Below are 14,241 nucleotides of genomic sequence, written 5' to 3' on the forward strand. Positions count from 1 at the left end.
AAAAGAAACTGCAGCACTACTAGCTGCAGCTTCGCTCTAACAACCATGAAGGAAAAGAAAACACACACACACAGATACACACATACACACAGACACAACACACACACACACACATATACACACTTCAAGAGATCTTTTAAAAAATAAGTGAAAACTGTAAACTTCAAAGATTAAATACAATCATTTTTCTGCACATGGAGGTGTGGTGGCCCACGCTTTTAATCTCACCTGAGGGGCAGAGGTAGGCAGATCTCTGAGTTCTAGGCCAGCCTGATCTACATTGTGAAATACTTCAGGAATACTACATTATATAAAAATAGTCAACAGAAAAAAATTAGATTTCATTTAATAATATGCGTAGTACTTAGTGTTTTTGCTCAAGCTTAGGCACACTTCTAATAATAGCCTATTCTCAAGTATATCTAGAACAAAGATCTTACCTTAAATTGTATTGTACCTTAAATTGTGTGTGTATCTGTGTGTGTGTGAACACACGTGCATGCACATACACATGTACCAAGTATGTGCATGAAGTTCAGAAGACGCCTTGCAGAAATCAGCTCTCTCCTTCCACCATGTGGATCCCAGACATAAAATTCAGGTCATCAGGCCTGGTAGGAAACACCAGCCTAAGATTGTCTATTTTAACTTATTTAATCACAAAGGAAATGTATTTAAGTCAACTTAGTCCCATAAAAAAATACATCAGGCCAGCAAGATGGCTCAGCAAGTAAAGGTGCTTACTACCACGCCTGACTACCCACCTAAAGTTCAATCCCCAGGCCCCACATGACAAAAAGAGAAACCCAAATCCAGAAGGTTGTTCTCTGATCTCCACACAAGCATCATGCATGTAAATCCCCAGTAATTTACATGTAGCAAATAATAAATAAATGTGAAAATATAATAAACATACAAACATATCCTAAAATTACCATTATTCTTTTTTTCCTCTCTAATAACAATAATCAATGTGTTGATCCTCCATTAGGAAGGGAGGTTGACTTTTTGCTTTGCTTTTACTTCTTTCTTTGTGTGTGCATCTGTGTGGTGTGCATGTTGATGTGTTTGAATGTGTGTAGGGCATGTGTGTGAGTGTCAGTACAGTTACACATAGGTGCATGTGCTTACAGAGGCTTGAAGCCAGCAGGAGTCTTCCTTGATTGCTTTCTATCTTACTCACTAAAGTAGGATCTCTCACCCAAACCTAGAGCTTGCCAACAAAGACTAATTGAGTCAGCTAGCTTGCTCTGGGGACACCTGGTCTCCATCTTCCAAGTGCTGGAATTTTAGGCAGGTCACCACACCCACCTGGCATTTACTTGGGGATGCAAATCCTAGTTCTCAGACCTGCATGGTGGCAAGCAGTTTATCCACTGAACCATCATCTCCTTGTCCCAAAAGGTTAATCTTTTCAGACAGGTCTTTGCAACATAGACTAAGCTAGAGTTGAATCTCAATTTTCTTTAATTTTCCTGGTTGTACCTGGAATTATATAGACTTGGGTACACCTTTTGTTTTTTGTTTGTTTGTTTGTTTGTTTTTGTTTTTTAGGAGGTCTTAGAATTTAACCCAGGCTAGCCAGGAACTTGTAGCAGCCTTTTCCAAGCTGTACCCGCATACTCTAAATACTCTCAGAAGACAGATGCTGATGCTCTCTGATCAGCCAAGGACCAGGACCAGGCATGAGTATTACTGAACAAATGCATGGAAGAATGAACAAGCTTATAGCTACAGGATTAGAAAATCTAAAGACTAACAAACCCCAGATGTTTCGATATTTTCAAATCAGCCTTCACTGATGGCACACACCTATACATTTTAGTACTTGGAAGGTTAAGGCAGGAGGAGCTCTCTCTCAACATCTGGGCTATATGGTGAGACTCAGCTCCAAAACAAAGATATAAAACTAATTAGCCGTCTCAAAAACACCACCAAAATTACTGGGTCAATTTCACTAGTGAGCTAACCAAAATGCTTCGATTAAAACTTGGGAAACGGAAACAATAGAGCTGTGCATATAGCCATCCACTAAGACAGGTATTTCTACAACACCTGCTGCATGATGTGTCCATTTCACCTCTTTGTTTGTTTAAAAATTTCTACTGGGCTAGAGAGATGGCTCAGCGGTTAAGAGCATTGCCTGCTCTTCCAAAGGTCCGGAGTTCAATTCCCAGCAACCACATGGTGGCTCACAACCATCTGTAATGAGGTCTAGTGCCCTCTTCTGGCCTGCAGACAGAATATTGTATACTAAATAAATATTACAAAAAAAATGTACATATTTAGCTTATCATGGCTGGCTCCTACATTTCCCCCTTCACAAGCACAGATGATAGGACCCAATCTTGGGTCCTGTTTGCCCGGGTATCAAGGAGGCATGGAACTATTAAATTAATAAATTTATAAAAAAAAATTCTACTGTATATGTATGGGTGCTTTGCCTGCAAATATATCTGTGCAGAATGGGCATGCTTGGTGCCTGCAAAGCCAGAAGAGGGCATCAGATCCCCTGGCTTGAGCTGCAGATGGTTGTTAGCTCCCTTGTGGGTGCTGGGAATCAAATACAGGTCCTCTGGAAGCACAGCCAGCGCTTTTAGCCACTGAGCCATCTCCCCAGGCCTTAAGTGTTCATTTTAAAACTCATGAAAGTAAGTTCTGCAATAGAAATCTAATTTAGAATAATTTCTCAAGTCTCTTATTCTTGGACAGCAGAAAAGAATCTTTTTGCTTTGTGGTTTATATTTTATGATTTTCTTTCTTTTTCTTTTCTTTTTTTGTTTTGTTTTGTTTTGTTTTGTTTTGTTTTGTTTGTTTTTCAAGATGGGGTTTCCCAGCAGCTGAACTCACTTTTACACACCAGGCTGGCCTCAAACTCACAGAGATTTGCTTGCCTCCATCACCTGAGTGCTGGAATCAAAGGCGTGCACCACACCAGCCGGTCTATTTTATGGTACCTAACCAAGTTGCTTTAATACCAAATATAAAAATGTAGCTATAAATTTTTCTTTGTCTTTAATTATAAAGTCAAACAAAAAACTTACATAAATTGAACATTTCTCAGAGGGTTAAACTAAGAACTTCTGGCAAATCTGAAATGTTGAGATAAAAATGACTGCCTCTGCTGCCCCTTCACTACTAACACTTTGCTCTCACCAACAGCTCACGTGGCTACTGTAATTGAGTCTTGCTAGTTATGTTCATACCACCTCCTCCAGCACGTCTGAACACATATGATTAGACCAGGATTATACTCCTAACCTAGACCAGGCTACCAATCTCTCCTCTGGGGACATGCAAAATTCAGACGTGGCCTTTTGATGCAGCCTACACTCTTCAATGAAAGGTTTGTACACTTAAGTCACTTTTCAGCATGGAAACCGGAGGGGGTGCAAGCCAGGTCACTGGAAAAGAAAATAAAAGACTCTGGGTATGCACACAGAAGCCAAGATAAAAGACACGAGACAACAGTGCTTTCAGGTTTCTTGGCTCCTAAGGCCTACCTACAGTGTTTTCTGAGCCTCTAAAAGATATCCCTGTACCGTCTCAACCAGTTCTTCTCTTTGTTTAATGGTTTCATCTTCTTGTATACAGCAGCAATAAATGTAGAAATCTAAAATCATGGATCAACCACATTGCTCCAACACAGCTTGAGATTTTCTCATGCTTGGTTTGCCCTGGGCAGTTTTGCTTCTTGTATTAAAAGGCAATGAAACAAACAATTAGCACTCAGAAGAAGAAACATGTCGCATGTCAGTGAGCAAGGGAAGACGGCACAGGAGAGCAGAGTTAATGGAGGAGAGATGTTCATTCGTCCTGACCAATGACTTTGTACATGGGGAAGAAAAAGCCAGAAGAAGTCTTTGATTTTGTACCTTTGCCACTGGAGTTTTGACCCCAGAACTCTAGAAATATGCCAAAGCTATGCCCACATTAAGCAAAATTTTAAAGAGTAATTTAAACTTCAAAATAAAAGTTAAATTAAATTTTAAAATAAAATAAGCAGCCATACTGAACACCACAATATTTTTTGAAGTAGCTGCGGATGCCTCTACAAAAGGTTACGAGATTGGGGCTGAGGAGAGAGCTCAGTGGAGAGGGCTCAGCGCTGGACCTCATCCAGAAGACCCAGGCCTAATGAGCAGAACTCACTGGCCCCTCACAGCCCTCTGCCAATCCAATTCCAGAGGACAATGTGCTCACAGTGTCTCCAAGGGCATCATGGGTGCATATGGAGAACAAACACAAATGTAAGCTAAACAAACACCCATACACAAAAAATAAATAATTTTTAAATGCTATGGTATTGAAGCATCCCTTTGAAAGATGAGACCTATTTTCCTGTGTTCTCTGAAATTGCTCATTCAAGTTATTTCCCAGCGGAAAAATACTTATTTAAACGTAAAACAATCACTCAAGTCTCAAGGCCAACTGTATCCTTTCTGCACGTTCCCTGTACACATATACCACACTGAAAGGACCCTCAAAAGCACAATTGTTTGCCCTAGTTCAAAAATTTCAACTCACAAAATTACATACTCATAAATTTGGCTTAAGATAAAGAGACAGGAGAAGCAGTTCCTATGCTCCTTATGGAAGACAAGTGTTTAGGATTCTCATATATTACCTCTAACATGCTCAAATTGCAATCTATATACATTATTGCCAACGAAAAGTTACATAAGACACTAAGTTCCTGCAGTCAGTAAATTATTAAATTTATTTTAATTGAGTGGATGAGGGAATGAACAGAAGAAAGTCTAAATGTTCAGAGAGAAAACGAGAATTACAAAACAGTTGTCCTCTGCATACCCAACAGTGCCCCCTACTGATACATAAATGCTCCATTACCAAAAGCACCTTGCATCTTCAGGTTTTTCTCCTTGAATCCTATTCTGTTTAATAAGTAGTGGAACTCATTAACATGTTCTGAATATTTACTTGAAATATCTATGCTTAATTTGAATCACATTTTTAGACATCAAAGACAAAAATAAAGTTTATTATAGAACCTAGAAAAAAAATATGACACCATGAGTCTAGATTTTAGACCACACTTTAGCTTACTGATCATCCATTGGTGCTCATTTTCCTTACATATTTATTTTTGGATCGTTTCACTTAAAATAGTGCTATCTCAGACTGAACAAATACTTCAGTGGTTAAGAACACTCGCTGTGACTGTAGTTTAGTGCTCAACACCCACACTGGGTGACTCACAACTGCCTGTAATTGTCCCGCTCCAGGAGCTCCAATCCCCTCTCTGGCCTCTGCAGGCACCCATGCACATGTGGCACACACAGACAGACACATGAATAAATAAATAAAAATACATCATCAAAATAATGCTCTTTCCAAGCTTTTAACTCTTAATTCTTCTATTATATTTATTTACTTATTTGTGTGTGTTCTCTCCTTCCGCCATGCGTGTCTGGCATCAGAATCAGGCCATCAGGACAGCAGCAAAGACCATCAGCTGCCAAGTCCTCTCAGTTCACATTTCATACTTTCCTGAATGAAACCACCGTGTCAAAGTGTCAAGTCATACTTGAGACAATTACACTGATTAGTGTCTCTATCCATTGCTTCAAGGAAGTCCATTTACACGTTTTCTGTGAGTGAAAATGTACTGCTTTGTAGATTTGAGATGCATGACGCTTGTTGCCAAAGAGAAGGTATTTTGGCATTCTGGGAGTGTTTATATTTCTTTAAGACCTTGCTCATATTTTTAACTATAGAATTTCAATTAGGTTCTTTTAAAATAATTCCTTTGATTGGGTATGCCTTTAATCCTAGCACGTGGGGGTCAGTGGTAGGCAGATTTCTTTTGAGTTTGAGGCCTGGTCTTGTATGGTCAACAAGAGCTACACAATGGGACCCTGTCTCCAAACAATCAGTTTATTTATTACAGTTCTTAATTATTTTGAGCATAGTCTTTGTCTAACAGGTTCAGTGTCTGATGTCTTGGGAATGGTTTTGTCAACTTCTTTTCCCCTATGAATGGGCCACTGTGTTACACTCTTCAGTGTGCCTCGTATCTTTTTTTATGTGCATTGGTATTTTGGCTGCATGCAAGTTTGGGAATGTCAGGTCTCCAGGAGCTGGGGTTATAAATAGCAGTGAGCTGTCATGTGGGTGCTGGGAATTGAACCCAGGTCCTCTAGAAAAGCAGCCAACACTCTTAACGGCTGAACCATCTCTCCAGCCCATCTTTTTTCTTTTTTTAACTAGATATTCGGAATACCACCATGTGGGTAACTGAAAATTGGACTCTTCTCTCAGTCTGGGCAGCTGCCCACTTAGTGACTTTTCCAGACTGTCTTCCCACAGACTATTTCTTATTTTTCTACCCACAGACTATTTCTTATTTCTCTCCTGTATAGTAATGTAGTCTTTGTTCTATTACTCAACATTTACTCAACAACCTGATACAGACAAACAAAAAAAAAAAAAGTCAACTCACCTCCCTGGCCAGTTGGCTGAGCCTGGGACACTCCTACAGCATCTAGCCATGCCACCAGAGCAATTCTTATTTGGCCCTCTCCTTCTGTTCATGCATCACTCATGAGCCACCAGTGACAGATGCTAAATGCCTTCCTGAGTTTTCCAATGTGTGTCTGACCCTGGTCTTGTATTGTATAAAGAATTCCTGAGTGAAAATGAGAGCCCACTAAAGCCTTATTCTTTATCTAGGTCCCTCTCTCCTCCTTCCTAGCTCTTTTTTTTTGGGAGGTAGAGGTGGGGACTGTCTATTACCTGCTTCATCTGCTACCCTTCACCTTAATGGGTTGTTTTTTTGAGATAGCCATTTGAGGAAAGAAGGGAGGAAGGGAGGGAGGGAGGGAGGGAGGGAGGGAGGGAAGGCAGGCAGACAGTAAGGCTAGCTGGCTTTTCATGGGTATCTCTCCTAATAATTGAGCACAGTCTTTCTTTCCCACTCTTAAAAAGTTTAGGGTAGCAGGGCGGTGGTGGTGCATGTCTTTAATCCCAGCAATTGGAAGGCAGAGGCAGGTGGATCTCTGTGAGTTCAAGGCCACCCTGGTCTACCAAGCAAGTTCCAGGACAGCCAGGACTGTTATACAGAGAAACCCTGTATCCAAAATAACATAAAAAACAAAGCAAACAAGCAAACATAAAGAGTTAAGGGCAAAGCACTTTAGGAAAATAGAACAGCTGTCAATCAATTTACTACTCACAGACATTTACTCCGCATTTTGCTAGAATAATACTATGATAAAATGTGGGATAAGTTATAAAAAAAATCATCGTATACTTTGTATACTTACAGTAAGTATTTCATCAAGTAAATTCCCACAGGTAGAATATTCTGGGCTGAGGAACCTTCAGAGGCATGAGCTGCAGTTCAGTTGGCAGAGTGCTTATCTAGCATGAAAAAGTCCCTGCACCACAAAAGTGGGCACAAACCTGTCCCAGCAGCCAGGAGGCAGAGGCAAAACCACCCACCAGTACTGGGTAGAAGTGTGCACCGTGCTTGGCTTTTATATGTGTGTAAGGGATCCAGATGCAGACCTCCACGCATGGGGACTTTTAGAGATTTGTCTGTTTGCTTACTTTTAGAAACAGGGCCTCACTTTCCTGGCTAGCCTGGAACTTGCTGTGTATAACAGCTGGCCTCCAACTCAGAGATCTGCCTGCCTCTGCCTTCGAAGAATTGGGATTAAAGGTGTGCGCCATCATGCCTGGCACAAAATCAACTTTTAAATTTCCTATTGATGCCTGCAAAAAATGCGCAACTAAAATTTTTTATGAAGCATATTGATACCAAAAATAAACTTAAAGCTGTACTTTCCACACGAAGTGGGCAAAAAGCTGAACATCCTTCAGAGCCATGCTCAAAACAAGTATTTCCAAAAGATAAGTAATAGAGAATATGTCCACTCTTCAGCTGCAAACCACTTAATCTCATAATCAGGAAGTGACTGAACCACCTTACCAAGACAAACAAGAGGGGTTAAGTCAAATGCTTTCCTAAAGGGGGAAGCTGTGTGGTTCATCTCCATATCTACTGCAACTGCTCCTGCTGCAACTTACCCCAGTTTTATCACACAAGCGTAAAGTATGAAAGGATCCAACGGCAAACAACTCTCCATCTGGAGCCCAGGCCACTGAGGTAATGGGGTGCTCGTGAGGCTGAGAACTGTAGAGCACGCGGCCATAACTATCCCAAACCTACAAAACCAAACATTGTACATGTTTTATAATGTTACCACATTACTACAAAAAAAACTGTCCTCCAATAAAATATCAAGTGAAGACTAAGAAATCATGATCATAGTGAATTAGCAACTAGATACCTTAACATCTTACAAGGAGGACAAAGCAGAACTCCTGGAAACTTACATGCCTCAGAAAGAAGAATTTCACATTACTAACCCTGGATTAAACATGACATCCACCCATTTTAAGTACTTCAAATTTAATAGGAAAATCTGGTGATGGCTGGCCCGTCCTAGAACCTCTTCTTGTCAAATGAGATTTCTATTGACTTCTCTAACATTGACTTCACTTGAAGTCCCTGCAACTACAGTTGCACGACACTTTACTGTTGGAGCTAGGGATTCTGCAATAGGGGTACCTTTTGCCTAGCCTATCAATGGTCCCAGTACTGAAGAAAAAGGAGACATCTGAGCACCCACAAGGTATTTTGAATGAAATGGACCAACATTTAGGAAGCTACTAGGACTGAATTTTCAAGTTTGAAGTGACTAAAGAAACGAGCTGATTTAAACTGAAGCACAAAAAAGGAGCTGAGTTGATGATGCTGTTTAGTAAATTGAAATTTTATTATAGCACTTAAAGCTGAAAACCAGTTTGCTCAATTGTTACAGATAAAAGACTAAGAGAATAGTCTTATATGCTAAGCATTTTTCCCCTAAACTTGATTCTTTGAAGCCGACATTAAGTCTAAACAGTATATATTATCATGGCCAGTCTTACTTGTCAACACAATGTAGAGCCATGTGAGAAAAGACTGTCTAGCAGGTTGGTCTGGGGATGTCAGTGGGCTTCTGTCTTGATTACATAAAATGAAGAGGGAAGACCCACCTATGTGGGCAGCATGACTCTCTGGGTTGTCCTGGACTCTAAGTGTTGAGCCTGAATGAGCTGAATGCAAGCATGCATGCATCCTCTCTCTGCTCTTGACTGCTGGTGTGACTAGCTGCTTCAAGTCCCTGCCCTGCCTTCCCCGCAATGATGTAACCAACCACTGTACGACACACAAACCCTTGCCCTCTTACAGCTGCGTTTATCAGGAAGCTTTAGCACTGTAACAGGGAATGAAGCTAAGACACATACCTTATACTTACAGTCTTCACCAGCAGATAAAATGAGGTCATTGACTGAGTTCCAATCGACTTTTAAAATAATGCCTTCATGGGCTTTCCACTGTGAAGGGGAAAGATATTACAACCTTAGAAGTGAAATTTTTTCTATAAAAAAAACTCCTTTCTGTTTTCTTTTCATTTTTGTTTTGTTTTGTTTTTCTTAAGAGCTGAGGGTCTTACTGTGTTGCCCAGCTTGGCCTCAACTACTGAACACAAGTGATACCCCTGCCACACCCTGCTTAGTAGCTAGGGTGACTGTAGACCACTGTCATGCTCAGCTTGTCACCTCTTTCTAGAGCACTTCCTTTTTTTTTCTTTTTCCCTCCTCATCCTTTCACGGATTCCTATCATTCCCCAATAGTCACTGTGCAACTCCTCATTGGCTTGCATTATTCCAGTTTACATAAGGAGGGCAGCTAGCACCACTGACACTCAGTTTACGGCTTACATCCTAGGAATCTGCCCTGCTGCCTGGACGCCAATGGGAAAACTGCTTGCTGCTAAATTGTTTCTAGTTTGACTTCAGCATAATAAACTGGAATAAATGTGATATAATCTAAGCTATCAGGTGACGTCAAAGCTCCTTTGTACTGCTGGTTCTTTCAGTGATACTGTCTTTGTGCTTTACCTACAAACTCAAGAAAGGGCTAGAAGTTGATCCTGGGGCCTCACACATAAAATATGATTTAGCAGTTAGGGATATGCCAGACTGTTTTGTTCTTTTATTTCAACCTCTACTGTATAAACATCTTCAGTATTCTCTCTCTCTCTTTCTGCACATCTCCTAAGCTTTATTCTCTTTACTTTAATGGGTCTATGTCACAACAGTATATCACAAATCCTCTGCTGATTTACTATATAATGAAACACTTTCTGTAATAAAAATATATTCTATACATACAAAATCCCTACAGACAGACATATACAAGTTACCCAGAAATTTGCAATCTATAAGGCAAGCATGGTTTTCTTGCTCTTAAACATAAATAATAGACATATAGAATGCAATCCATATATATGGCTATATATATGTCACACAGAGCCTGTGCAGACAATAAGCATGGGTGCATTACTGTTAAATGTAATTCATGTTCCTGTTTGCTATTACCATTCATGTAATTAGGCATTTTTTTTAAATTTAAGATCCATTTGAACAACAAGTTCCTTATGGCAGAAAACATCTTCTATTTCTCTTTCTTATAAAATAAAATGAGGACACATTTTGTTTGCTTGCTTGTTTTGTGTGTGTGATGCTGTGATCAAACCCAGGGCCTCACACATGCTGGTCTATCTATTTAATATACAATACTCAGCATACTGGCATACAGCTGGCACACAGTATATTTATACTGAATGACTAACTATGCTTCCTCATATAAAACAGGATTCCGAGTGTGTGAAAATGGGGCTTACAATTCTAAACGGCATTTCTTTTCGCGGGCCATCCATACTTGCATGTGCTTATACTCCTGGAGAATTGCTACAAGTTTAGAGCCACAAAAGGAATGGATAATTTGCATTAAATTTCTAATTATACTCCAACTCCTCTTTTGCTCCAGTGAACTGTGATAATGGGTTTATTTTCTTTCTCTTCTATTCTGGCTTATATGCAAGCCTTAAAGTACATTTTATGATGATGCACATAACTTCAAAGGTTCATTTATATAAGCCTAATTACAGATGTCTTAACACGCTTGAATATAAACCAAAGGTATAAATGAAAAGACTTCATGTTCCTGTTTCTGCTGCCTAATTTCATTGCAGATTTATTGGTTAGTTTTTTGTCAGTTTAATACAAGCCAGAAGAGAAGAGGGAGCCTACACTGAGAAAATGTAGTCTGTAGGCCTGTGGGCTACTTTCTTGATTAATAATCGATAGACAGAAAGACAGATGGGAAATAACACATGTGGTCTATACAGAAACTATAGTATGTAACATCAAAGTTTCCTTAACCTCTTTTTGCTTGAAATCTATATTTACCCAATTTCTAAAACAGGTACTCTTTGTTTTTGTTTTTAATTTTGTGTATTCAACTGCCTGCATGCAGGAATGTGGACTACATGTGTGCAGTACCCATAGAAGCCAGAGGAAGGCACTAAATCCACAGATGCTGCCTGCTATGTGAGTGCTGGGAACAGAACCAGGATCCTCTACAAGAGCAGTAAATGTGCTTAACTGCTGAGCCATCTTTCCAGCCACCAAGCTTAGATTTTTTAAAACACTCTTACACCTGATGTAGGCTGTCAATCTCCATCACCAAGTTCTTTGTATCTTTTTAAAAATCATTTTTAATTTATTTTATCATTTTATACGTATTTCCCTACATGTATGTCTGGATACCACATGCATGCCTGGAGGCCAGAAGAGGGCATCAGATTCCCTGGAACTATAGTTTCAAGCAGTTGTGAGCCATGTGGGTGCTGGGAATCTAACCTGGGTCCTCTAGTGCTCTTAATGGCTGAGCCACTACTCCAACCCCTTTCTATCTTTTTTCATGTGAACTCTCTAGCTTATTAAAAGGGGAGGAAGACATATTAGTTCATGACAATGTAACAGCATCAGTAACAGCTACTCAATATCAAGTGCTTACTACACACCAGACATTACCAGACCTCACAAACCATCTAGTCAGCGGGTATTACTGTCAGAGACAAGAAGGCTGAGATGCAAAGAGACTCAAACTTTCTGTCATCACACAGAGGAAGCAAGTGAAGGCCTGACCCTGCGCCTCACTCTAAAGCTGCAGCAGTTTCATCAAGAGCAGCTTGATTTGACAACGTTATCCAGACAGTTCTGGCTTTAGAGCCCTGAAGGGTACAGGAGTAAAGGGCTGTAGGAACGTCTTCTGTGGTTAAAGAAAAGCTCTGAGGCAGGTATGCAGCAGGGCCTGTATGGAGGCTCCGAGAGGCTACTCCATGAAGCTGTGATGAAGCTTGCTTTGCACTGGGGACCACAAGACAGTAGAGACGCCAGAGTCACAAAACATCTGCTCAGCAGAGCTGCAGACAAGGACTAGAGCCAGGTTGAGAGAGAGAAATGTAAGCCATCCTTCGACAACAGACATGGGGCTACAGGAGTTGGAGTTTGCCCTGCTGGATTTCATTTTTGCTTTTTGGTTCATTTAATATTTTTGTGCTATGCCCCCAACAGAAAAGTAACTAAGACAATAGCCAAACCACACTCTGTCTTCACCAAAATATAAGGGACCATTCTGCCTTCCAGTACTAGAATCAATAACTAAATTGTGCATCCTAGCTTAAAGGGTGTCCTTCCTTTGGTCCTGCCCAACCAGTCTCAAAAGCCATGGTTGTTTTGCTTGCTTTGGGGTGATTGTTTAACCCTTTTCCTTGCATTTTTAAATAACCAGTGTTTTTCTACTCCCTGGGTTTAGGATCACCTCCCCACCTATTCTTTAAGATTTGGCTCCTAAAAACTTCCTCCTTTTCTGAATAGCATACAAGCAAATGTCAGCTCAGCATCAATCCTTATGCCAAACGTTCTCTATATGATTCATAACGTTATATGGACATAATTGGTTCTCAGTCTTATACTGACTCCTCCACCATTTTAAAAAAAATACTAAAACAATGCCAGGCCTGCGAGAGAGCACAAGTGTTTGACAGATGATAATGACGATTAAAAGATGATAATGACAGATGATAATGACGATTAGAAGCAAGATCTAAACACTCTGAAGAGTCTCACTTCGCTTTGTTTCTTCTCAGACCTACACACAGGAGGCCGACTCTGTAAACTGCAGGATGCTCACCTGTGCTGATTCACAGGCCAATGCAGTAATTCAACATACCTGCAGGACTGACTAGGCCAACGTGAGCTGAAACAACAGAAAAGTGAGCCTTCTGGGAAACGTGAACAAGGATTCACTGATCTGTAAGAAAGCCTGATAAAACCGCAAGTGCAAAGCTCTCGGGCCGGCAGGGGGCTAACCAGAAGGAGGAGCTGCAAGAACCACCCAGCTTCTCAGGGACAAGGCACCAGATAGCAACTTACAAAGGCTGGAGACATACCTGTAAAACTTTAGCATTTGGCTGAAGAGGTTTAATGATGAGCTGCTTGCCTGCTGTATAAAGAACTTTTTCAGAATCAGGGCCCCATGCTACTGAATATACTGGTATTCCTGCAGAAAAGAAAGGGGAAAATAATAAACGTACATTTTCGTGGCCTTAAAAAATACCGTAATGTTAAGAGGATTAAAATCTTGGTATGGTGGCACAGGCCTGCAATCTGAATACTAGGGAGACTGAGGCAGGATAATCCTAAACTCAAGGTCAGTCTGAGCCAGAGCGACCCCATCTCAAACAGGATGCATAAAGAATCTGTGTGTTATTTTCATTTCCTCCTTAGTAGTCCTTTCATATTGGAGAATACTTTGAGGCTGAAACACAACTGATCTAATATTATTTCTAAATAAAAATATTAAAGATTTACTGTGAGCCGCTGACATGCTATATTTTGTATTTGTTTTTGTTTGTTTGTTTGTTTGGTTGGTTGGTTTTTGGTTTTTGCAAGACAGGGTTTCTCTGTAGCTTTGGAGCTTGTCCTGGAACTAGCTCTTGTAGACCAGGCTGGCCTCGAATTCACAGAGATCCGCCTGCCTCTGCCTCCTAAGTGCTGGGATTAAAGGCATGCACCACCACTGTAAGGCTTTATATTTTGAATTTGTATGTTTAACTTTGTTATCTTTTTGAGAAACGAGCCTACTGTGTAGCCCAGACTGGCCTCACTTCCTGACTTTTCCACTGGGATTACAAGTGTGCCCCACCTTACCAATGACACAATATTTTTCAACCAATTTAAATCTTGCTGAGAATATACAACATTTTTTAGACATTCCAGATACTATTCTATTAAAATCTAGGATAAAGGTTTTAT

The 14,241-nt window shown here is 40.4% G+C and overlaps 1 protein-coding gene across 2 annotated transcripts in view; it reads right to left on the reverse strand.

Annotated features, from left to right (window-relative positions):
- The window catches only part of Ift80 (intraflagellar transport 80), a 78,002-nt gene that overhangs the window by 33,876 nt on the left and 29,885 nt on the right, over positions 1-14,241 (reverse strand). For both annotated transcript variants that reach the window (XM_005344094.3, XM_026783188.1), the window contains exons 6-8: positions 13,377-13,486; positions 9,319-9,408; positions 8,053-8,190 (exon numbers count right to left, since the gene is read on the reverse strand). In XM_005344094.3, coding sequence (XP_005344151.1) covers positions 8,053-8,190; positions 9,319-9,408; positions 13,377-13,486 — 338 coding nt within the window. The remainder of the gene's footprint in view (positions 1-8,052; positions 8,191-9,318; positions 9,409-13,376; positions 13,487-14,241) is intronic.

The sequence above is a fragment of the Microtus ochrogaster genome, chromosome 1 (genome assembly GCF_000317375.1).
Source record: "Microtus ochrogaster isolate Prairie Vole_2 chromosome 1, MicOch1.0, whole genome shotgun sequence".
In the NCBI taxonomy this organism is placed as follows: domain Eukaryota; kingdom Metazoa; phylum Chordata; class Mammalia; order Rodentia; family Cricetidae; genus Microtus; species Microtus ochrogaster.